Source organism: Budorcas taxicolor, chromosome 19 (assembly GCF_023091745.1).
Source record: "Budorcas taxicolor isolate Tak-1 chromosome 19, Takin1.1, whole genome shotgun sequence".
NCBI classification, from domain to species: domain Eukaryota; kingdom Metazoa; phylum Chordata; class Mammalia; order Artiodactyla; family Bovidae; genus Budorcas; species Budorcas taxicolor.
Window position 1 is genome coordinate 38,308,164 of NC_068928.1, and position 23,224 is coordinate 38,331,387.

General features: G+C 54.2%; 4 protein-coding genes across 4 annotated transcripts; 3 read left to right on the plus strand and 1 right to left on the minus strand.

Annotated features, from left to right (window-relative positions):
- Positions 1-731: 731 nt before the first annotated feature.
- On the plus strand, positions 732-1,859 carry SP6 (Sp6 transcription factor). The gene has a single exon (XM_052658818.1). It carries the CDS (start codon positions 732-734, stop codon positions 1,857-1,859), a length of 1,128 nt encoding a protein of 375 aa, XP_052514778.1.
- Positions 1,860-8,388: 6,529 nt separating this feature from the next.
- On the plus strand, positions 8,389-11,885 carry SCRN2 (secernin 2). Its single transcript, XM_052658330.1, has 8 exons — positions 8,389-8,449; positions 8,764-8,937; positions 9,244-9,425; positions 9,982-10,181; positions 10,628-10,843; positions 10,964-11,129; positions 11,220-11,400; positions 11,661-11,885. The coding sequence occupies exons 2-8, from the start codon at positions 8,764-8,766 to the stop codon at positions 11,817-11,819; spliced, it is 1,278 nt and encodes a 425-aa protein (XP_052514290.1). The 5' UTR covers positions 8,389-8,449; the 3' UTR covers positions 11,820-11,885.
- Positions 11,886-12,611: 726 nt separating this feature from the next.
- Positions 12,612-16,683, minus strand: LRRC46 (leucine rich repeat containing 46). The gene is made up of 8 exons (XM_052658681.1): positions 16,674-16,683; positions 16,462-16,570; positions 15,062-15,170; positions 14,150-14,196; positions 13,756-13,865; positions 13,501-13,570; positions 13,187-13,335; positions 12,612-12,982 (listed from the first exon to the last, which is right to left on the minus strand). The coding sequence occupies exons 1-8, from the start codon at positions 16,681-16,683 to the stop codon at positions 12,612-12,614; spliced, it is 975 nt and encodes a 324-aa protein (XP_052514641.1).
- A 455-nt stretch (positions 16,684-17,138) lies between these two features.
- Positions 17,139-23,122, plus strand: MRPL10 (mitochondrial ribosomal protein L10). The gene is made up of 5 exons (XM_052657973.1): positions 17,139-17,211; positions 19,350-19,519; positions 20,698-20,862; positions 21,116-21,260; positions 22,149-23,122. Exons 1-5 carry the CDS (start codon positions 17,160-17,162, stop codon positions 22,403-22,405), a joined length of 789 nt encoding a protein of 262 aa, XP_052513933.1. The 5' UTR covers positions 17,139-17,159; the 3' UTR covers positions 22,406-23,122.
- The last annotated feature ends 102 nt before the right edge of the window (positions 23,123-23,224 follow it).

A 23,224-nucleotide genomic window follows, 5' to 3' on the forward strand; every position in this document is an offset into this window, starting at 1 on the left:
GCTAGAGAGAAAGGGAATGGGGGCCAGGTACGGGAGTGGGTTTGATGGGGCTGGGGCAATCCAGCCAGCAGGGAGCTGGGGGGAGTGGTATAGGGCAAAGAAATGCTCTTCTTCACTGAACATGCCTCAGGGATGGAAAGAGGGCTCTTTTTCTAAACCCTCAGAACCTGCTTGTGGCTTTGGGAAGTCAGGTCACCTTAAGTTTTGGGTTAGAACACCTCCCTCTACCCAGCTGAGTCCTGAGTTAAGGTGGGGACTTAAACTAGAGATGAGCCTAGATTCTCCATTCTGGCTGGCAGCAGATCTGCGGGGGGGGGGGGGGGGAATTTTGGGGGAGGGATATGGGAGCAATGCCACTGCCCCTGACACCCAGCTGGGCAGCTAGGATGGTTCTAGAACTGTAATCTAGGTAAATCTGACCTGCTCACCTGGGACCAGCCCAACTCCCTGGATGAGCTGGGTCCTGTAGGAAGGATCACCTAGGAGAAGGTGAATATCTATCCTCGCACCCTCAATCCTTCCTAGCGCTCTTAACTGGTCCACAACCAGAGGTTCTTTCCCCTCTTTTCACCTGGGGGTGGGAAAGAAGTACTTGGCCCGGGAGGGGATCTGGGCTGGGAAGGAAAATGAGCCAGTTACTTTCCTCACTTTGTCTCTTCTTTGCCTCCTTCAGGTCCCACCTGAGGTGCCCTTGACTATCCCTGTCCCCCATTCCACCCCGGATCCCGGCAATGCTAACCGCCGTCTGCGGCTCTCTGGGCAGCCAGCACACGGACGCGCCTGCCGCCTCCCCGCCGCGCCTCGACCTGCAGCCTCTCCAAACATACCAGGGCCACACGAGCCCGGAGGCCGGGGACTACCCCTCCCCGCTGCAGCCTGGAGAGCTGCAGAGCCTCCCGCTGGGCCCCGAGGTGGACTTCTCACAGGGCTATGAGCTGCCGGGGGCCTCCTCTCGGGTGACCTGCGAGGACCTGGAAAACGACAGCCCCTTGGTCCCGGGACCCTTTTCCAAGCTCCTGCAGCCGGACATGTCACACCATTACGAATCCTGGTTCCGGCCGACACACCCAGGCACCGAGGATGGCTCGTGGTGGGACCTTCATCCGGGTACCAGCTGGATGGACCTCCCCCACGCTCAGAGCGCGCTGACCTCACCGGGCCACCCCGGGGCGCTTCAGGCTGGCTTGGGGGGCTATGTTGGAGACCACCAGCTCTGCGCCCCGCCGCCCCACCCACATCCGCACCACCTCCTCCCAGCCGCCGGAGGGCAGCACCTCCTGGTGCCTCCCGACGGGGCGAAGGCGTTGGAAGCAGCAGCCCCAGAGTCCCAGGGCCTGGATACCAGTCTGGACGGGGCGGCCCGGCCCAAAGGCTCCCGGCGGTCGGTGCCCCGCAGCTCAGGCCAGACCGTTTGCCGCTGTCCCAACTGCTTGGAGGCGGAGCGACTGGGGGCTCCATGCGGGCCCGATGGGGGCAAGAAGAAGCATTTGCACAACTGCCACATCCCAGGCTGTGGGAAAGCTTACGCCAAGACGTCACACCTGAAGGCGCATCTGCGCTGGCATAGCGGTGACCGTCCCTTCGTGTGCAACTGGCTCTTCTGCGGCAAGCGCTTCACGCGCTCTGACGAGCTGCAGCGCCATCTCCAGACCCACACCGGCACCAAGAAGTTCCCCTGCGCCGTCTGCAGCCGGGTCTTCATGCGCAGCGACCACCTGGCCAAACACATGAAAACCCACGAGGGCACCAAAGAGGAGGCAGCCGGGGCAGCGGCGGGCGAGGGCAAGGCTGGCGGGGTGGAGCCCCCCGGCGGCAAAGGCAAGCGCGAGGCTGAGGGCAGCGCGGCTCCCTCCAACTGAGCTCCTCCGTCCTGCTTCCCCGCTGGTCTTCCCTGGGGCCATCAGAAGAGAGCCCTCGGGCCGGATGCCCTGGTCGGGGGGTGGCTTGAGTAAGAGGAGAAAGTGGTTATTTATTGAGAGGGAGGAAAAGTGGTGTGGGGGTCAGGGAACCGGGGCGCTAGGGGTTTCGTAGTCTCTGGAGCTGGACGGGACAGAGGCGTTTGACTGTTTTGACTGGGCAGGGAGGAGCTGTGCATGCCGGTCAGTTCTCCCCTTTCTCTCTCTATTTCACTCACGCCCCTGGGCTGGGAGTTGGGGAGGGATACCCCTGTGGCGGCTGGAGGGCGGAGGGCACAGGTTGGAGGAGACAGCGTGTCCCAGGAGCAGAGGGGAGTGGGGCCGCCCCGGGCGCTGGGGGTAGCTGTCTGGACACGTCCTTAGCGCCTGGGAACCGGGACATAAAAGGGCCTCCAGAGCCGCCCTGCGCCCCGGGTCCCTTTCATCCCCCTTAGATTGCTTTTACCCCAGGGTTTCCGGAGGAAGAGCTGAGATGGGGTATCAGAGGCTGGGGGTCCCCCTAAGGGAGGAGATTCTATCTGGCTGGGAGGGTTGTCGCCACAGAAGTAACGCCTTTGATGTGCCTCCTTATTAAGCCTTCCAGACCCAGTCTGATGGAGGCATGAAGGAAGAGGGGAAGAGGGCCAGAATCCCGCGACAGCTTCCAGCAAGACCGGTGGCGTGGAGGAGAGAGCCAGATGCGGGGGTTGAGCAAGGAAATCTCTTCTAAAAAAATGGGAGAAAGGAATTTGGTCAGGGAGTGGAACTAAGCCTTTCCCTCTCTAACTCTGATTCAGCCCTTCACTTTTGGTCTTTATAGAAATAAAGTTCAGTAGCCCACTCTGGTCTGTCACCCCAGGTAGGCCTTCAAGGCAGCCAGGAGCCCCTGCTCCAGAATTGATGTAGTTCCTCACCCTAAGTCCCTGGCATTTGCCTTCCCCTTAGGGATAGAAGGAAGAGGGTTATCTCAGCTTTGTGGGGTTAGGTGGGAATGTCCACCTCCAACTGTTTGGCTCTGAGTGGAGAAGTCTGTTCCTGTCTGGCCATCTTCTCTTCTTTGCTTCTTAGCGGAGAAGCTAAGCCCCACTCTTTCTTTGGCTCGACCCTCCCCTTTCCTGCTGCCTACCAGTCTTGCCCCTCCTGTAGAGTGTGTTAGGAGGCTCCCCTTCCAAATGAAGAGGTTCTCTCGTTGGAAGGGGTCTGCCTTCTGAGGTGATGTCCAGGAAACATCCCTGTTCCCTTCTTTAGATGCTAAAAATGCATCCTGATGGTGATCCTGGAGTGGGGAACGTGGGGCCGGGGGAAGCCAGCAGAGGCTGAGCCAGGCACTTGGAAGGAAGCTGATGAGGGGAAGGGTCTGGTGGGCCATAGGACCCTGGAGCTAGTGGGCTTTCCCAGGCTCCAGATAGCAGTCTTAAGGTTTCCCTTGACCTCCTTTTTCCCTGCCCTTCTTTCTCCACCCAGAGCCCTATGCAAGGGTTAGTTGTGTATTGATTTTTTAAGTTATAAGCAAAGGGTATTTTATTTAATATTAGGACATGTGTGTGCATGTTGTGTGTACCTATGTATGTGTGTGTTTCTGTGTGTATGTGTGTTTCTCTACTGAGCCTGGGGTCTCCAGCCAGGGAGACCCCGTCTTGTTCAACCCAGCCAAGGTCCTCTGGCCTAAGGCCCATAGCATCTTTTCCTTGGGGATGCTGGAGCCCAGTCCAAGGACTGGGTGCTTTTTGGGAAGTGGGGCTGGAATCTGAGAGGGAGGGGAATATGTTTGTGTACAAGAGAGCCCTTCTTACGAGGGATAGGGTGACTCTCCCTGAAGGACCCATGGGGTAGGTTAAGAAGTCACGTCCTTTCTTTATGCTCCCTCTGTCCCTACCTCCTGCTTATCTGACCAGAGGTCCCTTGTGGAGAGAGTTGGGGGCAGAAGAGAATGGGCAGTGTCTGCAGGTTGCCTGGCCTGGTGGGCAAGGGGGAGGGAGAGAGGGTTCCGTGGGCGTGAGATGCCGTTTTCCTCCACCCATCGAAACCAGCCACCCTCTCCCTGTGCCACCAGGACAGTCCTTCCCAGTGACCATTCTCAGGGGAACTCCCTAGTGGGGGTTGGGGAGGGGGGTGTGGATGTTCCCCCCATGGAGGCCCCAAGCTCTAAGGTGTGCGGGTGAGGGCTTTGGATAGATTTTCTTCTGCTCCCCTCTTTTATAGACCAAGGTTGCTTGGCTGTCTGCCCTCTTCTAGGCAGCCCCCTAGAGGAGAAATGTAGGATTTTTTTTTTCTTTAACTGCTGTGAACCCACTTTAGGGGGGGTGGGGGGAGGAGGAGGAAGAAGTGGCCTGTGTTTTTTATGCCATAATAAAGTCATCAACCACATCACTGCTTCATTTGTCTTCCAGCTCTGGCTTCCTTTTTGACTCAGGGTCCCTCAGCAGTGAGGACCAGGCTGGCTGCAGGGTAGGGTGGACACTTCTCTTTGATCCTGCAGCCCTGGGCAGCCTCCCCTCCTTTTGTTTGGGGGCAGAGCTGAGCTGATTGAAGGGTTTGATCCTGCCCTGCCTGGAGGTTGTTGGTGCAGGAGGAGGGTGGGGTTCCCTCTGGTTGATAGCTGGGCCGACTGTCCTTCCCTGGTCTTCACCTGTGGAGATGGAAAGATTCTAGATATTTCCTTCCTCTTCCACATGCAAGTCCCTTCTTTAGCCTCCCTCACCAAGAATGCTGGTTCCCTGCCTTCCCAGTGATGGCCAGCCTCTTGGTCCCCTCTCCCCACCCCTGTGGGGGTGTGCCTGTCAATCAGGCCTTCTGGTTGTGAGTGAGGTGAGGGTGACTGACAGCGATTTCTTCACTCAGGATGATCCCTATCAGGGACAAGGTGATGAAAGGCAGCCCAGCTATCTGATGGGCTCCCGCCCAGCGGGAAAGTATGAAGGGAAGGTTCTTACTGCAGCTCCCAGCTAGAGACCCGACACAGTTACACAATCGCAGTGTGCACAGAAGTGCTTCACTGGGTCCATGGGGCACCTCCAGATATGTGCGAATGCATACTTTTTCCAGGCTGCTCCGTGCCTGGTGCACAGTCGGTGCCTGACATGTCAGAGTAAAAGCCTCATGACTCCAGAGTCCCAAACCTAGGAAGGTTGATAGGGATCAGTTTTTAGCTCCAAGGGTGCAGAGTAGGTTACTGTATTCTTCCACCTTCTCATCCTACATGATGGCCAAAATTACCTACCCTAGTGGGACTCCTATTCCCCTCACTTTAACCCTAACCGACTTTCTCAGAGCCAAGTCTGGTACCCAGATTGGCCAATTCCATCACTTGTTTGGGAGAGTCTGATGTTCCAAAGTTTCTTAAATGGCATCAGTATGATATAGGGATTACAGTGGAGAGCAGACTGGTGAGGGGGCCAAATGTTTATTTTCATATCCTGCTGGACTTAGAAGCCTGGGTGGAGGCGCATTCCTCTGACCTCAGGCCCACTCCACTCCCTGCAACTCTTCTTTTTGTTTTCCCGGTTCTGGGGACTCAGACCCCAGGAAACTGGTGAATCCTCTCCTCCTGTCCCCCATCGCTGCCCCCAGGGGACAGGAGGGCAGCTGTGGGGCCGGCTGGGCCTGTCTGGGCAGGGCTGGGGCCGCCCCTCCTCCGCTTGCAGCTCCTCCCGCTGACCTGCATTCTTAGCGGGGGCCTTTGGTGGGGCTCTGATGATTAGTTGCTGGCCCTGGCAGCAATGCTGCCTGGCTGCCCCCTCCCCCCTCAATGGGGCCCGGGGCCACCTCTGACCCCTCAGTTCTGTAGTCCCAGGCAGGACAGTCCTAGAAGGGTTGAGAGCAAGTTTGGGAAATAAGAACATGGGTCTGACCCCTCTGGGCAACGTCTCTGAGCCACTCTTCTCTCCTGGGAAGTGGGAGTAGAAGCCCTCTAGGGTGGGGGAGTGGAGTCAGGAACGGGAAAGTGACAAGGGAACCAGCAGCCTGGGAACTGCAGCTGGAGGCTGTGCTGTACGGCCCCGGGCCTCTTCTCCTGCCTGTTCCTGCCCTCCAGCGGACACCTGGGGAAGTGCACGACGTGAACTGGCTTTCCAGCCCAGCGAGGCGGCTATTCAATGTTGATCACCACACAGCCTCGATGTTTGCTTCTGGAAGGACGTCCAGTGGCAACCTCAAGACCCGACCCCCACCCTGTACATCACACCAGAAGCATCCTTCACTTCCCATTAATCCTAGCGAGTCTGACTGCTCAGCATCTGAGCAGTGTGGGTTTGAAAAGAATCTCAGGAACCAAGTAGTCCAGTTGTTCCCACCTGGAAGAGGGCATATTAGAACCATCCATGGAGTTTTTCCAGATACCCTGATTCACGCCCCAACATCCCACCAAATTATGTCCCTTGAGGGTGCAGTAGAGCAGCGCTTCGCAAACTTTACACCTGGGGGTCCTGTTAACATGCAGATTCCCATTCAGTAGGTTTGAGGTGGGGCCAGAGATTCTGCATTTTTAACAAGCTCCCAGATAATGCTGATGCTGGCAATCCTTGGACACTTTGAGAAGCAGAGTATTAAAGTATTGTCCTATGCAATGGAAGTTGTGTGGTTGAAATATAATCCCTCCTCACCCCATCCATGATTCAGAACCACTGATCTAGTCCAATGCCTTCTTCGTTACTGAAAACACTGAAGCCCTTGCAGGTAAAGTGACCTGCCCAAAGAGGCCTGCGGCGCTATGTTATAGCAGGAAAAAGGAGCAGGATGAGATGCTGGTCTGCACAGTTTGAGGTAATGCTCTTCTTCCTCCAGCCTAGCTTCTAGGTCAACCTTCTGTTCAAGTGGCAGTCCCTTTTCTGAAAGTGACACCCATTTTCCTGGAAACAGCACCCTCTTGGGAACCAACCTTGTTTATCTGGAGGCAATCAGAAAATGTCTCAGGACTTTGCAGTGGTTAAGAATTCACCTGCCAATTCAGGGGACACAGTTCGATCCCTGGTCGGGGAAGACTCCACATGCCTCCTGGCAATTAAGCGCTTGCGCCACAACTACTGAGCCCACCTGAACTCTAGAGCTGCACCACGCATAAGAGGAACCACTGCAGTGAGAAGACCAGGCACCCCAACTAGAGAGCAGCCCCCGCTCGCTGCAACTAGAGAAAGCCCACACACAGAAACGAAGACCCAGAACAACATAATAGAAACAAATAAATAATCTTTTTAAAAAAGAAAATGTCTCAGATTTCAGATGTTCCAACAGCCTTATCTTGGAGGTTTTCCCCGGCCATCACTCCCGCAGCCTGCCCCCCCCCCCCCCAAAACCTCAACCTCCACCTTCATTCCCATCCCAGGAATGACAAAAGGCTGGGATGCTGCGGCCAGAGCTCTGAGCAGCAGCACTGATTGGTTGGCAGGGTGGACGTGGGCCAAGTATATAACCTGCACTGTCTCCTCTCCCCACATTCCAGAGGGCTCCATAAAGCAAACGGGAGTGAGATGCATTCACTTAAATGCTGGTTATGGAGATGATTTATACAGGAAAATGACCTGGAAAGCAGAATATTTGAGATCAGAGTCTACCTCCATATGGATATATGCCCCCTTGGCCAAGATTTCTCCTTTGCTGTTTCAGTTACAAATCTTTGGACTAGAAATTTCCAAATTTTCTTTCAAAGCCAACTTCCAATGAGTTTGAGCACTGTGGGGCAGAATTGGCCTTTGGGGACTCAGAATGGATTTTGTGCATATGAGTTAGTTGCTCAGCTGTGTCTGACTCGTTGTGGTCCCATGGATTGTAGCCCTTCAGGCTTCTCTGTCCACGGATTCTCCAGGCAAGAACATTGGAATGGGTAGCCATTCCCTTCTTCAGGGGATCTTCCCCACCCAGGGACTGAACCCCGGTCTCCCTCATTATTGGCAGATTCTTTACCATTTGAGCCACCAGGTATATATGCCTTAAATTTTTTAAGGAATTCATTTAAATTATTCCCAGGCCTCCTGGCCTGTGACCACTCCTGTCGATCTTTCTCTTTTCGATCTTATTTCTGAGGGGTTGGGGAGGGGGAGGTGGGAGATGGGGAAGAGCCGGGGGAACAGGGTATGCCGGGGATGCGAAGGAGAGTGCACCAGCCTGGAATTGTGCCTTTGGAATTCAAATTAGGTCACAAGTAGCTCAGGTTCTTCCTTAATCTCCAGATGCCCCTAGCTGTCCACATCCTCTAACGAATCAGCCAAGTTTTCCTTTCTTCCCTTTTCACGTGGGCTTCTTTCCACCTCCGGCTCCCTCTCCCGACAGTGACCCTACTGGAGAAACCTGCGGATTCGTCGCAGCCTTCATCAGGCCTAAAAGCTGCACCCGGGTAGGACAGGCAGCAAGCGGACTCCGAAGGCCGCTTCGCTCCAAGAAGTGGTGCTGGCGCGCGCTCTGCTGGAAAACGGAAGAACTGCAGGCGCTCGATTTCGACTCCGCCCCTGAGGCCAAAGTCTTCCAGGTCACTTCCAGGAGCCTTCGCCCCTGGGACAGACCTTACCTGAAGCGGAGGCTGTAGGACTGCGGACTAAGCTGGGGATTTGCACGGAGAGAGGGTGAGGAGCATAAAGTGTTGGGGGAGCGAGAAAAGGGCCGACAGAAGAGGGGCTTGGGAGTCTTGGAGAGAGGTTGGGTAGCGAGGGAGGCGCTCCTGCGACTGCTTTGAAGAGTCACGTTCCCGAGTAGAGCAGGGCCCTCGGAGCCTGCGGTCTGCGCCGGTCTGCCGATTCCCAAACCTGGAGCCCGTGGAGAGAGTGGGCGTTTCCTTCGCGCACGCCGAGCAACGAGCATGCGTGCGGTGCTGTGCGTCGCAAACCCGTCGCAGTGTCTTCCCCTAGTGTCAGCACGTGTCATCCCCATCTCTCCCCAGATGGCATCGTGGAGCCCTGACACCCCATGTTCCTGTGACTGCTTTGTCTCGGTGCCCCCGGCCTCGGCTCTCCCAGCCGTGATCTTTGCCAAGAACTCTGACCGGCCCCGGGATGAGGTGCAGGAAGTGGTGTTTGTACCGGCACGCACGCACGCCCCTGGGAGCCGCCTCCAGGTGGGTTAGGCCTTCTAGAGTGCTGGGAGGTGTGGCAGTACTAGGTATTCTTCTGAAACCTTCCTCCTCTGTTCCCCCGAGCTGAGAAGCTACCAGATGTGGTGAAAAGAACACGAGCTTTGAGTCTACTGACTGGGACCTAACCTGTTATTTCGCGGCTGTCGACCTCAGTTTTCTCATCTGTATAATAGGGATAAGAAGATCTTCCTCAAAGGGCTGTGTTGGGTGATGGGTACAGCGCCACCACTTTACAGGTACCTTCCCCCTTTCTAAGTGGATCTCCCTTTCCTCCTCCCTCATCTCCAGTGCACCTACATTGAGGTGGAACAGGTGTCAAAGACCCATGCTGTGATCCTGAGCCGCCCTTCTTGGCTATGGGGGGCTGAGATGGGCGCCAACGAGCATGGTGTCTGCATTGGCAATGAGGCAGTGTGGACCAAGGAGCCAGTCGGGGAAGGAGAAGCCCTGCTGGGAATGGACTTACTCAGGTGCGGACCTGCCCTCCTTCATCCCCTCAATACACCACAAATCTGGGGCTGAATACTGACCCAGGCCACCCTCCCTGCCCCCAAGCACCTCCCCTTTTCTGCCCACTTTGTTGTCTTCCCCAGGTAGGCTGTCCCCTCCCCTCCCCTCTTCTGGCCCCATCTCCACAGTCTGGTGAGGAGCTCCCAAATGTAGCCAGCTCTGGGTGTCTCCTGGCCCAGAAATAGGGCAGTGGTTTAACTTTTTTTTTCAATAGAAGGACTTTTTTTTTCAAGTGAAATGTCATGAAGAATTTTGGTTTGTAAAACCAGTAAACATGGAGCAGCTCTGATAGAAGAGATGGAGGGCTCAGGACATGTCTTCCTCCAAGAATGTGTTTCAGTCCATTTCATGAACCCTCAGAGCACAGCTTGAAAACCACAAGCCTACAGATGGTGGCGATTTTCTCTGTGACTTGGGCTCATCACCAAACCTCTCTGGGACTCTTGTGTCCACTGAAGCTCTGCCATCAGCACTGATACCCCATCGCCCTTCTGTCCCCTGGACTCTTTGTGCCAGGCTGGCTTTGGAACGGGGCAGCTCTGCCCGGGAGGCCTTGCACGTGATCACAGGCTTGCTGGAGCGCTACGGGCAGGGGGGCAGCTGCCGGGAGGACCCCACGCCATTCTGCTACCACAACACTTTCCTGCTGGCTGACCGGACTGAGGCCTGGGTGCTGGAGACAGCGGGGAGGCTGTGGGCTGCACAGAGGATCCAAGGTGAGGGGCCTGGCACTGGGGCCTGCCTCCCAGAAGTGTTCTCCTTTTGGGGTGGGAATGGTGGTGGGGGCAAGGAAGGCCCAATCCAGGTACAAATGTCTCAGATGGTGGGGACGTCCAGGGACATGGGAAATGAGCCCTCTCAGGTACCTCACCTCCCCCTTCACTTGGTTGAGTCCTTTTGTGCTTCAGCCTGCAGCTTCCTCTGGGGAGCCTTCCTGGACTTCCTGGTGGCCAGGCTTCTCCCTTATACACAAGCCGGGGTCCCTTCATGATGATGCTCCCTCCAGCTGCCGGCTCTCGTTTATTCGTGTGATCGGTTTATCTGTCCCCTCCACAAGGGTTGTCTTGTTCTCTTCACCACTGTGTTCTCAGCGCCTAGCTGAGTGCCTGGCACAGGACAGGGGCTCAAGAATATATGAGCGACCCCCCCATCTCCTCTGCAGAGGGAGTCCACAACATCTCCAACCAGCTGAGCATCGGCTCGGACATCTCGGCAGAACACCCTGAGCTCCGGCCCCACGCCCGGGCCCAGGGCTGGTGGGACGGGCAGGGCACCTTTGACTTTGCCCAGGTCTTCTCCCTGAGCCAGCAGCCTGTGCGCATGGAGGCTGCCAAGGCCCGCTTCCGGGCCGGGCGGGAGCTGCTGCAGCAGCAACAAGGTCAGTGAGTGGACAGCGTGGGGCCCAGCCCTCCTCCCTCCCACAGCCTCAGGGGCTTACTCTGAGGCTGGAGGGCCCCCTTCTGCCCCCCGGGGGCCCTCACTGGGTCCTCCTTGGCAGGGAGTATCACGGCAGAGGTGATGATGGGCATCCTCAGGGACAAGGAGAGCGGCATCTGTATGGACTCTGGGGGCTTCCGCACCACGGCCAGCATGGTGTCCGTGCTGCCCCGGGACCCCACCCAGCCCTGCGTGCACTTCCTCACTGCCACACCAGACCCATCCCGGTGAGAGGGTGGGGAAGCTGGGGGGGAGCACCCCAGGCAGGGGAGACGGAAGGGTACCAGAGCCCTTACCTTCCATCCTTGTCCCACTAGGTCAGTGTTCAAACCTTTCATCTTTGGGGTGGGGGCAGCCCAGCCCCCCCAGGTGCTGTCTCCCACTTTTGGAGCACAGGACCCTGTTCGGACCCTGCCTCGATTCCAGACTCAGGTGGATCGCCGGCACCCCCTCTACCGTGGACACCAGGTGGCCCTGGGACTGATGGAGAGTGAACAGGTAACCCCGGGGAAGAGGCGCTACCCTGGAGGGATGACGCATTTCCCCCACCCCAACTGGGACTCTCGAAATATGAGGGGAACTGGGAGCGAAGGAGACTCTAGAGCTGAGGAGAGGAGTCTCTCCCTTCAAAGTCAGCCCTGGAGAATGTTGGGTGTATATCCTTTCTCCTGCTTATGTGAGACGGCAGCCATCTGCCCCTACCCCGTAATCCGGAGGGAAGCCTGTCCTGGGGAGTCATTGCCGCCTTTCCTGGGCAGGCTCGGGGGCAGCAGCTTCGGCAGAAGCAGCGAGACCTGGAGCAGGAAGGCCTGGCGGCTGTGCGGGGGCTGCTGACCAGGGAGTGTGCTCCACCCACCCAGGAGCTGGGCGGCCTCTTCCAGGCCTTTGTGGAGAAGGAGAGCCAGGCATATGCCTGAGCCCGGCCCCTCCTGACTTGGTCTGGGGTGCAGGGGGCTGCAGTGGGCACAGGACCCCTGGGGTAGAGGGCTAGAGCAATCCCCTCACCTCATCCCCCACCCCAGCCTTGTTCTGAGTGGCCAGGTCGGCCTTAGCCCTAATAAATGTGTTTTATTTTCTTGTTCAGTGTTCAGGTTCAGTGGGGGTGGGAGGGCCAAGAGAGGACAAAGGGCAGCACTGCGGTGGCTGCAGGGCCTCTGGGAGCCTTGCTGGGCAGCACATTCTTCTGACTTAGGTGGTGGAGGAACCTGTGAGGAGATGGGGGGCCCCCAGCATGTGGGTGTGGGAACATGGAGGGGCATGGCTGGTACAGCAGGTGGCTGCTCATGGGGAGAATTACAAGCACACGTTTTTGGTTCTTGGCTTGAACTTTGGAAGGGCAGTCCTGGTGGTGGGGAGCGGTGGTATGCGATGTGTCTACTGTGAGATGGCATCTCCACCAGGCAGTGCCCGCCTCCTGCCGGCTCAGAAGCCAGGTGGGGGCCCTGAGGTGGGGTGCCAGTCCCTTGGGCAGTTCCTGAAAGATCCTGTTCTTTAGAATCAGTCTCTGTATTCCTGCTATGGTTTCTGGGTGCTTTTTACTGACAGCTTCCCCTGAGATGCCCCAGGTGATGCGGAAGACACACGCAGGGCCTAGAGATGCTTTATTGGGGACAGGCTCCTGCCACAGGCCAGGGCTCTCAGGCCGAGGAGAGGCCCACTCCTCGTTCCTCCATGTGCCTGGGGCTTTGCTGATAGCAGTGGGCTGCATTTCACTTCTTGATTCTTTTGGTCACAGTTTTGGTTGTGCTGGGGCCCCCAGCCAGAGAGGCCCTGGGGGCTGCGGCTACTCTGGCCCCCTTCCTTGCCTGAACAGTGCTTTGCTGGCCCCTGGGAGCCAGAGGGCACAGTCTCTTGGTGGTAGAGGAGGCCTGTGGCAAGGAAGCAGGCTCCGGGGGTGTCTCTTTCTCTTGCTTGGGAGTGACGGAAGGGCTGCTGTCCCCAGCCATGGGCACCCCCGGCAGCGGGGGCAGGTCTGTGAGGGTGGGCTGCGTCTCCACCCTCAGCTGGTGCTCCAGCAGGGCTGTCTGCTGCCTGAGCTCCCGGTGCTTGCTCATTTCCTGCTCCAGCTCCTTGAGGAAGCCTGTGAGGGGTGGGATGGTGGGTGGTGGATAGAGCCCCGGGCTTGGCAGAAGCACACTCTCCCCTACCATCCCTAGAGGGGAGGAGACAAGGCAGATTGGGAAGGACTATTCCAGCCCTGGGACCACTTCCCCAGACACCACCGCCTGTCTTAGCGTCTCCCGGACCCCACAGGGCAGCTGCACCCTTTGGAAAGCAGGGTCACCTCGTTCTGAGCAGAATGGGCCTCTCAGCTCTGGGAACTCCTCATCCTCATCACTCAAGGCTGTATCCTCCTCATCCGAGGTCCAGCGCTCTGCCACAGGCTGCCCGTCCAGGTCTAGGAGCAGTGGCAGGGCTTCTGTCAACAGCTTCCTGCGGGGCAGAAAGAGCAGAGGTTACCTAGGAGGGCACCCCGGGTGTGGAGCTGGGAGGATGTGCAGACACAAGCCGCAGCAACCACACTGGGAGGGGTGGTGTTCTTGAGCTAGAAGATGGGCCTGTGGTCAGGTCAACACGGGAACCTTCAGTTCCTCTCACCTGTAGCCATCCTGGTTGGTGCAGCTGTTTCCAGTCAGGTTGAGGATGAGAAGGCTCTCGGGGAATTCATCTGCACACAGCAAAGAAGGGGGGATGAGGTTCACACCCCCACTTTCCAGTCCAAAGCCACTGCCCCTTTGCACAGGTCCTGGCCCCCTGGAGGATGTGCTGCTGATGCAAGCACAGGGAGGAGGGCAGAGAGGAGGGAGGGCACCCCAGGACCTATTCCATGAGCCAGGGCAAGGGCGTTCCTACCCAGCTTGAGTGTTTCTATCAGGTTCTCAGAAAGGTCCAGAAACTGGAGGTGGGGGAGGTCACGGAGGTTTTCCACTTGCCTAATTTGGTTTCCTGCCAGAGACAGGAAGCTGTAGGGGAAGGGAGGGGAAAAGACAGCTGAATCACAGGACAGTTGGAGGAAGGGATGGGGCCCCAGGTGCCCAGGGCCCCCCTGGCTCAGCAGCTGGATGAGTGGGGACACAGGGCCTCCTGGGATCAGGGAAGCAGAGCTAGGCTTGTAGGGTCCTTGGCTGACCAGCAGCCAGGCTTGGGGACATCTGAGCCAGTTTTTTGGAGTATTACCAGGTTTTCTCCCCTTCATTCTAGCTCTTCTCCCCTCCCCCAACCCTGCCGGAGCCCTGGTACCATGTACCGTAAGGAGGGGACGCAGGCCAGGTTCTCAATTCGCTGAATCTTGTTCTGCAGGAAGAGACCAAGGTGGGGAAACCAAGCTAAGGTCAGTTGAGTGGGGTCCCTTTAAAGGGACAAAGCCCTAAGACCATGTCTACTCTTGAGGCTGGAGACCTGGCCCTTTGGGAATGATCACCCCTCCCCTTGAACAAGTCGTGAGTGCCTTGGGATGATTTGGTTTCTCCAAGTCGATGGCTGAGGACATAAATTTGAGGCTGGCTAAACTTGATTTAAGTACCCTGATTGCCCCACAACCTGGACATCAGAGAAAGGAAACCAAGGTGGGGGCCAGGAAACGGAAAGGCCTTGGTGGTGGACTGCACACACCAAGGGAAGTGCAAATCTATACTACTTTGATCTGCCCAGTGTCTGTGGGGGAAACTGGGTGGGATCTGGGTGTATTCAACCTGAGGGAGCCTAGAGATTAACTGCGCCCCCTCCCACCCCCACCAAAAAGCCTTCGAGGTTCTGAAGGATGCAGAGGAATCTTATGCTTCCCTCTTCCTTTCCTTCAAAACAGGAAATGAACTTGAGCTGTATAACATGAGACATTTAGGACAGACACTATCTAGGACTTCTAGAACAAGAAATGTGTCTGATAGAAAAACAGTGATTTAAGAGCATGGTCAGGATCTCTTTTGGGTGCATTGGTCTTTCAATTCAGCAGAATTCTGATCTCTTGCGGGTGTACCAGTCTTTGAATTCAACAGAATTCCTGATTCATCTGGAACCGTTTCAATGAAGGTCTGCCTGCCTGAACACCAGTAAATGGGCAAGATGACCTGCTTGGCGTCTTTCAGATTAAACAGACATGGCTCACAGGGGCTGGAGTCCCCTCCCCAGGGAGAAGGGAGGGCAGGAGGCAGGACATTACCCCTTGCAGATAGAGGCTGTGAAGATTCTGGAGGCCCTCTAAGTTCCTGATAGTGGTAATTCCCTCCCGGTCCAGGCGAACAGTCTGCAGTTCAGCAAGCGTGTGGAACCTGGGCAAATGGGTGCTGTGACGGAGTGCCACTTCTGTGGTCTCTTAGCAGGAAGATGGAGGGGAGGGTGTTTTAAGGAGGGATGGATGGCTCAGTGACTCTGATCAGATGTCAGGGACACCTGCTTGACTCATGAGGTGGGGTCTAGATTGGGAACCTGGGTTGACTTGGAGACCTCAGTATCTATCAGTAGCACTGGGAGGGATAAGGGTGAGAGGGGAGTGAGACTCCTTAGACTGGGCAACTGGGTGATGGCAGCTTATGGTTCCTGCAGATGTGGGGGCAGACTTCCCCCAGCCAGCTTGGGTTGGGGAGGCAGGGGCTGGGACAGAGAGGAGATCCTTCCTCACATCCCTTCTGAGTGGTCCATGGAAGGAAAATCACTTGTTCCACCCACCCATTCGTTAATCCCGCAACACTTACTGAATGCCCATTAGAGACAAATGAGAGAGTCCCTGCCCATCACTATTAAGGAAGCTGGCCAAACATCTATGACAAGTGGATGACAGAAGCATGTGCAGAGGACTAAGGGAGTACATGGACTATACATTGAATCCAGAGGATTTAGGAATGCTTCCTGGGGGAGATGACACATAAGTAGGAGTGAGACTGGAAGGAGAGGGGGGATGAGAAAGCAGTTCAAGCAGAAGGAATAGTATGTGTGATTCCAGCCTTTCTTCAACTGCAATGTGCCCATGAATCCCTTAGGGAGTCTTGTTAAAGTGCAGATTTTGATTCAGTAAGTGGGCCTGAGATTCTTCATTTCTAACAAGCTCCTAGGTGATGCAGATGCTGCCCACTCACCCCAGGACCACTCTGAGTAGTAAGTGCTAAGCTGTGAGAACATGGGGTCTTAGAGGAATCACACTTACAGAGAGTGGCAAAAAAATAAGGTTGAAAAGGAACCAGGCTTAAGTGTTTGGATTTTATTCTGGAGGTGCTAGGAAGTTAAGGAAGGTCCTATCAGGGAATGTCTGATCAGATTTGTTATTTAAAAGGATCATTTTGGCAACAGTATGGGGTGCCTGGACTGGAGGCAGACAGACTAATTAGGAGCTTGTTGAGAAGTGATGACTTTAGACCCTTATTTAAAGCAACTGAGTGGGTATGGTGAAAAAAAGATAGAATGATTTTTAAGGAGGAAGAATCAGTTGGACATTGCCACTGAATGAATGTGTAGAGTGAGTAAAGAGAGAGACAAAAGTAAGTTGACAAATCAGTAGAGCTCAGGTTGCTGGTCATTCTGTGTGTTTCAACGTTCCAGCACCCCTTTCCTCTCCGGTGCACTTACATCTTCTCTGACAGATCCTCATCCTCAGGGAAGGCCAAGTTCCGCCTAGTGATGAGGGCTTCAGTAATGCACACGCCATTGACTTCCTCTGGACTCTGGGCAAGTTTAGCTGTGAAAAGATGAGTCCAATTGTTACATTTCCTTGTTCTTGGAGGCCTGACTCTACTACTGTTAACTAACTGTTCTACCTACCATCCCACCTCCCTACTCACCTCCAGGCATGATCTGAAAGTTGCTGGCTTGCGGAGCGATTGGGACGAAGAGAAGTCGAGCGGCTTGGACAGCCCCTGGGAATGGAAGAACCCAGGATGGTATGAGGAGAGAGAAGCTCAGAGAATTGGGGGATAATGGAAAGGGGTTGGTTCAGAGCTAACTGTTGGGGTGGGGCAGAAGACAAAAGTAAATCGAAGTGGAGGATCTGGAATTTGAGGGGTGTATAGGGGCTTTCCAGGCCGCCTACAGGGGGATTGTAGGTAGATAGCGGTGCGGACGGATGGAAAGAGCGGCTCGAGGCGTCGTTGCTAGGAGACCGGACGCCTGACGACGCCCTGGCGAGGGCGGGCTCTCAGGTGCCGGGTTCGGCGCATGCGGATTGCTGCTCCAGCCGGCGGTTCCTCCCTCCGCTTCCGGTCCTGGTACTACCCACAATACTTAGCTCTTTCCGTCGCGCTCGTCTTCCGGTCTTTCTTCCGGTGGTGATGGCTGCGGCCGTGGCTGGGATGTTGCGAGGGGGTCTCCTACCCCAGGCGGGTAAGGAGCGGCCCGCGTCTTCGCGGCGCGTTCTGGCCGATGCTCTCTACTCGTCTTCCTCCTCTGCTGCTGGTCCTCTCCCCAAAGTTCTGATCCCAGACAGCTCCCGCTGACTGTAGATTTAATGAGTGATTTTTGAGTACCTTATATAGACCAGGCACAGTGATAAGTACTTTACATATATTATTTCGCTTAAACCTTAAAGCATCCTATGAAGATCGCTGGCCTGATCTAATTTCCTGTGATTCCAGATTCTAGTAGTAACAGCAACACAGCAGAAGCGTCGGGGACAACCACAGTACTTATTCTCTATCCCCTAGTCCCCCTGCCTTGTTTAGGGTTTTAACCCATTACCTAGTTTTTTCTGCCTCCAGAAATGAAGATCTCAGGCCTTCCGTAGCCACCCTCTGCAAAGAAGGTCTGCCCTGTTAAATCTGTATCTGTCACCCTGTTTATTGACCCCTTCGCCTCATCACAAACTGTAATTTTGCATTAGTTTGTTTTCTCTGCTGCTGCTAAGTCGCTTCAGTCATGTCCGACTCTGTGCGACCCCATAGACGGCAGCCCACGAGGCTCCCCCATCCCTGGGATTCTCCAGGCAAGAACACTGGAGTGGGTTGCCATTTCCTTCTCCGGTGCATGAAAGTGAAAAGTGAAAGTGAAGTTGCTCAGTCGTGTCTGACCCTCAGCGACCCCATGGACTGCAGCCTTCCAGGCTCCTCCATCCATGGGATTTTCCAGGCAATTAGACTTTAACTCCATCAAGGCAGAACCCTATTCATTCAGCATAGCCAGCAGGTGGCATGGTGCTTGATATTAGTAGGCATGCTATAGATATTTGTTTAATGAATGATTTTGAGTACCTTATATAGACCAGGCACGGTGATAAGTACATGTATTTCATTTAAATCGTAAAGCATCCTATGAAGAAGACATTCTCTTCCCCTCTTTACAGGTGAAGAAACTTGTTGAATGGTCAAGGTCACAGCCAGTAAGTGGCAGAAGAAAGATTGAAAATTGGCTCCATGTGTGTCAATTCTATCTTAATAAAACTGAAAAAATTTGGTTCCATCTGATAGAGAGCTTGTGCTCTCAACCATTAGGATTTGTGGCCACTAGCAAGAAAACCTCTCACTTCAGCAAAATCTCCATGCTCTCTGATTATTAGAGCCACCTTCTGACTGAAACTTTCCCTGAGATCCCATCCTAGGCTTGGGGAGGGCTGAAAATGGGAAGCTGTAACCTGAGTCCTTTTATTGAGAATGAAGGGGTTTCTTTGGCCTTGGTATCTCGAATGTCTCCCTTGTCTTCCTAGGGGTGCTCTGCAGCAATGCCTGTAAAAAAGAAAAGTAGAGAGGAGAAAAACTTGTTTGGGGGGAGATGTGAGAACAGTATAACTTTTCCCTCCTGCTTCAAATCCTGGGGGAAGGAGTAGTGCTTAGAGCAGTGATTCTCAAACTTCACCATCATCAGTATTACTTGGAGGGCTTGTTAACACACTGTTCGCTGGGCTCCTCTTCAGAGCTACTGACTCAGGAGATCAAGGACAGGGCCTGAGAAGTTGTATTTCTAACAAGTTCCTGGGTGATGCTGTTGGGTTGGGAGTTGGTGGTAGCGCATACTTTGAGAACCACTGGCTTAAAGTTGGCAAATTATGGCAGGGCAGGTCACTGTCTTTTCTCCTTAGTTGTATTAGAAACAAGCTACATCTGTTTGTTTACATAGGGACTATGCTGCTTCCACGATACAGTGGCAGAGTTTAGTCGTAGCAACAAACCATATGGCTCTCAAACATAAAATCTGTGTTTGGTCACTTAAGAAATAGTTTGTTCAACTCTTTCCTTTTAAAAATGTGTTTGAAATACTTTCTTCTTTGTTCCTGTTTTTCCTCATCTCTGTGCATAAAGAAGAGCTGGAGGAGTGGGCTCCTCCAGGATGAAACACCTGAGCTACGATCACCCATTAAAGAGAAGAAAAGGTCTGGGGATTCAGGCTTTCCAGCAGACAGTTCCTTGTTCCACTCAATGCCAAGGCTAGCTTTGTGAGCTCCGTTCATAGAGGGTGGATTCTTTGTCTCTGGGGCAGACTAAGGCTTCCAAGATGCTGCATCTCACCACATGGCCCTTGTTTTCTTTCAGGCCGGCTGCCCACCCACCAGATTATCCGCTGTGGCTCCAAGGCTGTTACTCGTCACCGTCGTGTGATGCACTTTGAGCGGCAGAAGCTGATGGCTGTGACTGAGTATATTGCCCCCAAACCTGTTGTCAACCCAAGATGCCTGCCGCCCCCTCCCAGCCCCCCAAAGGAGGTAAGGAGGAGGCTGGGCATGTCGCCCGTGGTGCAATGGTGGGTTAAAGTGATCTTGTCTCTGCGGCCATAATGAAGTAGCACTCCAGGACATGGTCATCCACGTTGTTACTTCCCCACTTTGATCCCAGAGTTCAGATCCTTTAAAATGAAATCTACCCTTGATTCTCGGTTGGCCTCTTGGACTCAGTGGATTGGACAGGTGTGGGTTTCCTTCACTCTTGTCTCCAAAAATGTGTGCTTGAAACTCTCCGCATAGGAGAGAACATCCTACTGATCTTGAAGCTTCCAGGTTTTCTTAGAGGAACAATATAAAGTATTTGGTCCTTGAAAAAGGGCAGAAAGATCAGTAGAATATTAACTTGATGGTGGTTCTCAATTCCCCAAGTTCTCAACTTTGAGAAACACTATCTTGAGAAAATGAAGTCTTGTTCTGTGAAAATACCTCAATTTTGAATCAACACTGCAAAAGAGTAATCTAGTATTTAAATTGGTAAAAGAATTCAACATGAATACAGTGTCAGAGGGCTAATTAAGTAATTTTGACAATATTATTATCAAAATAACATTAGCTGGGTCAGACTGTTGTCCATTTCAAAAGGACTGAGTGTTCTCAGGTTTTAAAAACACTGCTCTAGGCTCATGGAACTCTGTTCAATGTTATGTGCCAGCCTGGATGGAAGAGGGGTTTGGGGAAGAGTGGCTACATATATATGTATGGGTGAGTCTATTCGCTTTTCATCTGAAACTACCACAACAGTGTTAATCAGCTGCACTCCAATACAACATAAAAAGTTTAACGTTTGAGGGGGAAAAAATGCTGTTCCAGGGGATTTCCTGGCAGTCCAGTGGTTAGAACTCTGCGCTTTAACTGCCAAAGGCTTGCGTTCAGTCCTTGGTTGGGGCATTAAGATCCCACAAGCTGCATGGCGCCATAAAAAGATGATAGTATAAAATTTTAAAATAATAAAAATACTGCTCTGAAGCCTGTAGTTATCAAATGGAAACGAAAGGGTGGAGTGAGAGAACGTGTTTCTGAGAGTCAGGGGCCGGGTTCTCCTTCCTGTGCCCTAACCTTCACTTGGGCATCACTGGGAGCTCTGGCACCCATCCCCGAGGGAGTAAGGAGTACCAGAAGGGGCAGCTTATGGCCCCTTGGTCCTCCCTTCTTGACCTCAGGAGACAGGCCTCATCCGGCTCCTCCGTCGGGAGATAGCCGCAGTTTTCCGAGACAACCGAATGATAGCTGTCTGCCAGAACGTGGCTATGAGCGCGGAGGACAAGCTTCTCATGCGGCACCAGCTGCGGAAGCACGAGATCCTGATGAAGGTCTTCCCCAACCAGGTAGGGAGCGGACCTTCATTCCTTACCTTGTTCCCCACCCGCTCCACCCCCGTGTCAGACCGCAGCATCTCTCCCAAGAGGTGGCATTCCCAGCTCCCTTCCATGGCAGCTCTCTAGTCCGGGGCCTGAACTGTGTTAGGGGTTGAGGAGGCCTTCATTAGCTTGAGCCCACAGCCTGGTATGGTCTGTGACCAAGGTGGGTGATTCTTCCTCCTATTTAACCTCAGTAAGCCCTTCTCTCCTGCCGGTCCAGATCCTAAAGCCCTTCCTGGAGGATTCCAAATACCAAAACTTGCTGCCCCTTTTCGTGGGGCACAACTTGCTGCTGGTCAGTGAAGAACCCAAGGTCAAGGAGATGGTGCGAATCTTGAAGAGTGTGCCTTTCCTGCCGCTGCTGGGTGAGCAGCCAGCTGGGGGTGGGGCTGAAGTGGAGTGGGTGCTCCAGCAGCCTGGTGTCACCTTCAAGGCTCATGTGGGTAAAACTGTGGCCATGCTTGGAGGGGACCCTTCTCACAATGGGGCCTGCCTGTGTCGCTCTGGGGAGGGGCAGTTCAGACACCTTGAGTCTAGTCAGGGGGTGTTTTGTTGTTGGTTTAGTCACTAAGTCGTGTCTGACTATTTCGTGACCTTATAGAGTACTGCCCACCCGGCTCCCCTGTCTATGGGAATTCCCAGGCAAGAATACTGCAGTGGGTTGCCATTTCCGCCTCCAGGGGATCTTCCAGACCCAGGGGTTGAACCCGGGTCTCCTGCATTAGCAGGTGGATTCTTTACCACTGAGCCACCAGGGAAGTCCAGTAAGGGGGTAGTGGGTGTTGAAACCCACACAGATGAAGATTCTTAAACAAGCCAAGGGAAGGGTGCTGAGGGACAGGATTCCTCTGATGCTGAGAAACCCTGGAGGCGCTTCTTTTAGAGAATGCTGATTTCACAGTTATCTGTTGGTGGGGCAGGAATCTGTGTATATAATACAGATAATACAAATTCTACCCCTGCCCCCGCCTCCATCAACACACACACCATGGTTCTTCAAGGAAAGTTAGGAGGAAACACTGATGTGGTGGAGGTTACATAATACATGGAAGGGTTTTCCATGGATGAGTTAGGAAGGAGAGGAGGGGTCTGATCTGAAACATTGGGAGTGGGGTGGGACACAGGTGGGGACTGGACCTGGGGGAAGGCTGGGAAGTAGAAAAGGGCGGTGGAGAGCAAATTCCTAGGGTGGAACCATGGTCTTTGAAGAGGAAAATCATGTGTGGGAGCCTCTCTGATCTGTGTTCTTCTAGGTGGCTGCATTGACGACACCATCCTCAGCAGGCAGGGCTTCATCAACTACTCCAAGCTCCCTAGCCTGGCCCTGGCACAGGGGGAGCTGGTAGCAGGGCTCACCCTCCTCACAGCCCGGACCCACTCCCTGCTTCAGCACCACCCCCTGCAGCTGACTGCCCTATTGGATCAGTACACCAGACAACAGCACGAGGGGGACCCCGTCGTGCCAGCCAGCGCGCAGCCAGATCTTCCCAACCCTGTTCAGGACTCATAGCCAGCCTCCTGTACCCAGCCTGCCCATAAATACAATTCTGCCCTGTTGGCTGTCGGAGACATGGGGAACTTAGGGTAGGGAGTGGTGTTGTTACCTGGCTTTTACTGACAATGATCTCTTCCAGTACATGGCCACCCAGAGATGTAGGGGAATTTCATTTCAGAACAGAGGCTTGTAATCACTGTCTTTGTTCCTAGTTTTCCTAACTTGGGACCTGATAGGAGCCATCTCTTTCCGTTTTCCAGGTCCAAGGCGGAGAAGCCCTGTCTTCTGTTTTCACTGTGCCTTGCTGCACATGCCTCCCAGCCTAGCCCCTTGTGGCTCCTACGTGCCAGAATAGCTCAGCTGAGTAGTTAATTGTGCTGAGAATGGCGTCTGTGGAGAGCCTGCTGTGCCAGGCTCACTGCTAACCACCTTACATGTGCTAGTTTCTTGATTTCTCACGTAATTATCCCCATTTCACAGACAGGAAGACTGTGGGGAAGAGAAGTTAAATGGCCTGTGAAAGGTCATGCTGTTAGGAAGAGGCAGCACAGGGACTGAAGCAGGCTCTTTTCAGCTGTGAAGATGCTCCCCTGGTTTTCTACACTAGAGCTTTCTCATTAGGGTCCCAAGAGGGCTTTGAGAGTTAATGCTGTACCCTTGGGGTGTGTCATGTCATGGGAAAGTTCGGAGCACTGCTTTATGATAAAGTGAAATACATATTTCTTAACTGTGTTTTGCTGTTTATAAGCTTATCCTCCCTGTAGACATATTCCCAGGGTCATCTCTGACTCACTTCCCTTCCTCTGCCCATGTCCAAGCCTGCCACTTCCCTGT

Excerpts from the sequence above, each read along its gene's own strand:
- MRPL10 (XM_052657973.1), top strand. The coding sequence starts at position 17,160 with ATGGCTGCGGCCGTGGCTGGGATGTTGCGAGGGGGTCTCCTACCCCAG. Across the intron at positions 19,520-20,697 it reads CTCCCAGCCCCCCAAAGGAG|GAGACAGGCCTCATCCGGCT; the intron begins GTAAGGAGGAGG and ends TCTTGACCTCAG. Across the intron at positions 20,863-21,115 it reads TGAAGGTCTTCCCCAACCAG|ATCCTAAAGCCCTTCCTGGA; the intron begins GTAGGGAGCGGA and ends CTGCCGGTCCAG.
- SP6 (XM_052658818.1), top strand. The coding sequence starts at position 732 with ATGCTAACCGCCGTCTGCGGCTCTCTGGGCAGCCAGCACACGGACGCG.
- LRRC46 (XM_052658681.1), bottom strand. Across the intron at positions 13,866-14,149 it reads GCCTGCGTCCCCTCCTTACG|CTTCCTGTCTCTGGCAGGAA; the intron begins GTACATGGTACC and ends CTTCCCCTACAG. Across the intron at positions 13,336-13,500 it reads ACCAACCAGGATGGCTACAG|GAAGCTGTTGACAGAAGCCC; the intron begins GTGAGAGGAACT and ends TCTGCCCCGCAG.
- SCRN2 (XM_052658330.1), top strand. The coding sequence starts at position 8,764 with ATGGCATCGTGGAGCCCTGACACCCCATGTTCCTGTGACTGCTTTGTC. Across the intron at positions 8,938-9,243 it reads CCCCTGGGAGCCGCCTCCAG|TGCACCTACATTGAGGTGGA; the intron begins GTGGGTTAGGCC and ends CCTCATCTCCAG. Across the intron at positions 11,130-11,219 it reads GCCACACCAGACCCATCCCG|GTCAGTGTTCAAACCTTTCA; the intron begins GTGAGAGGGTGG and ends TTGTCCCACTAG.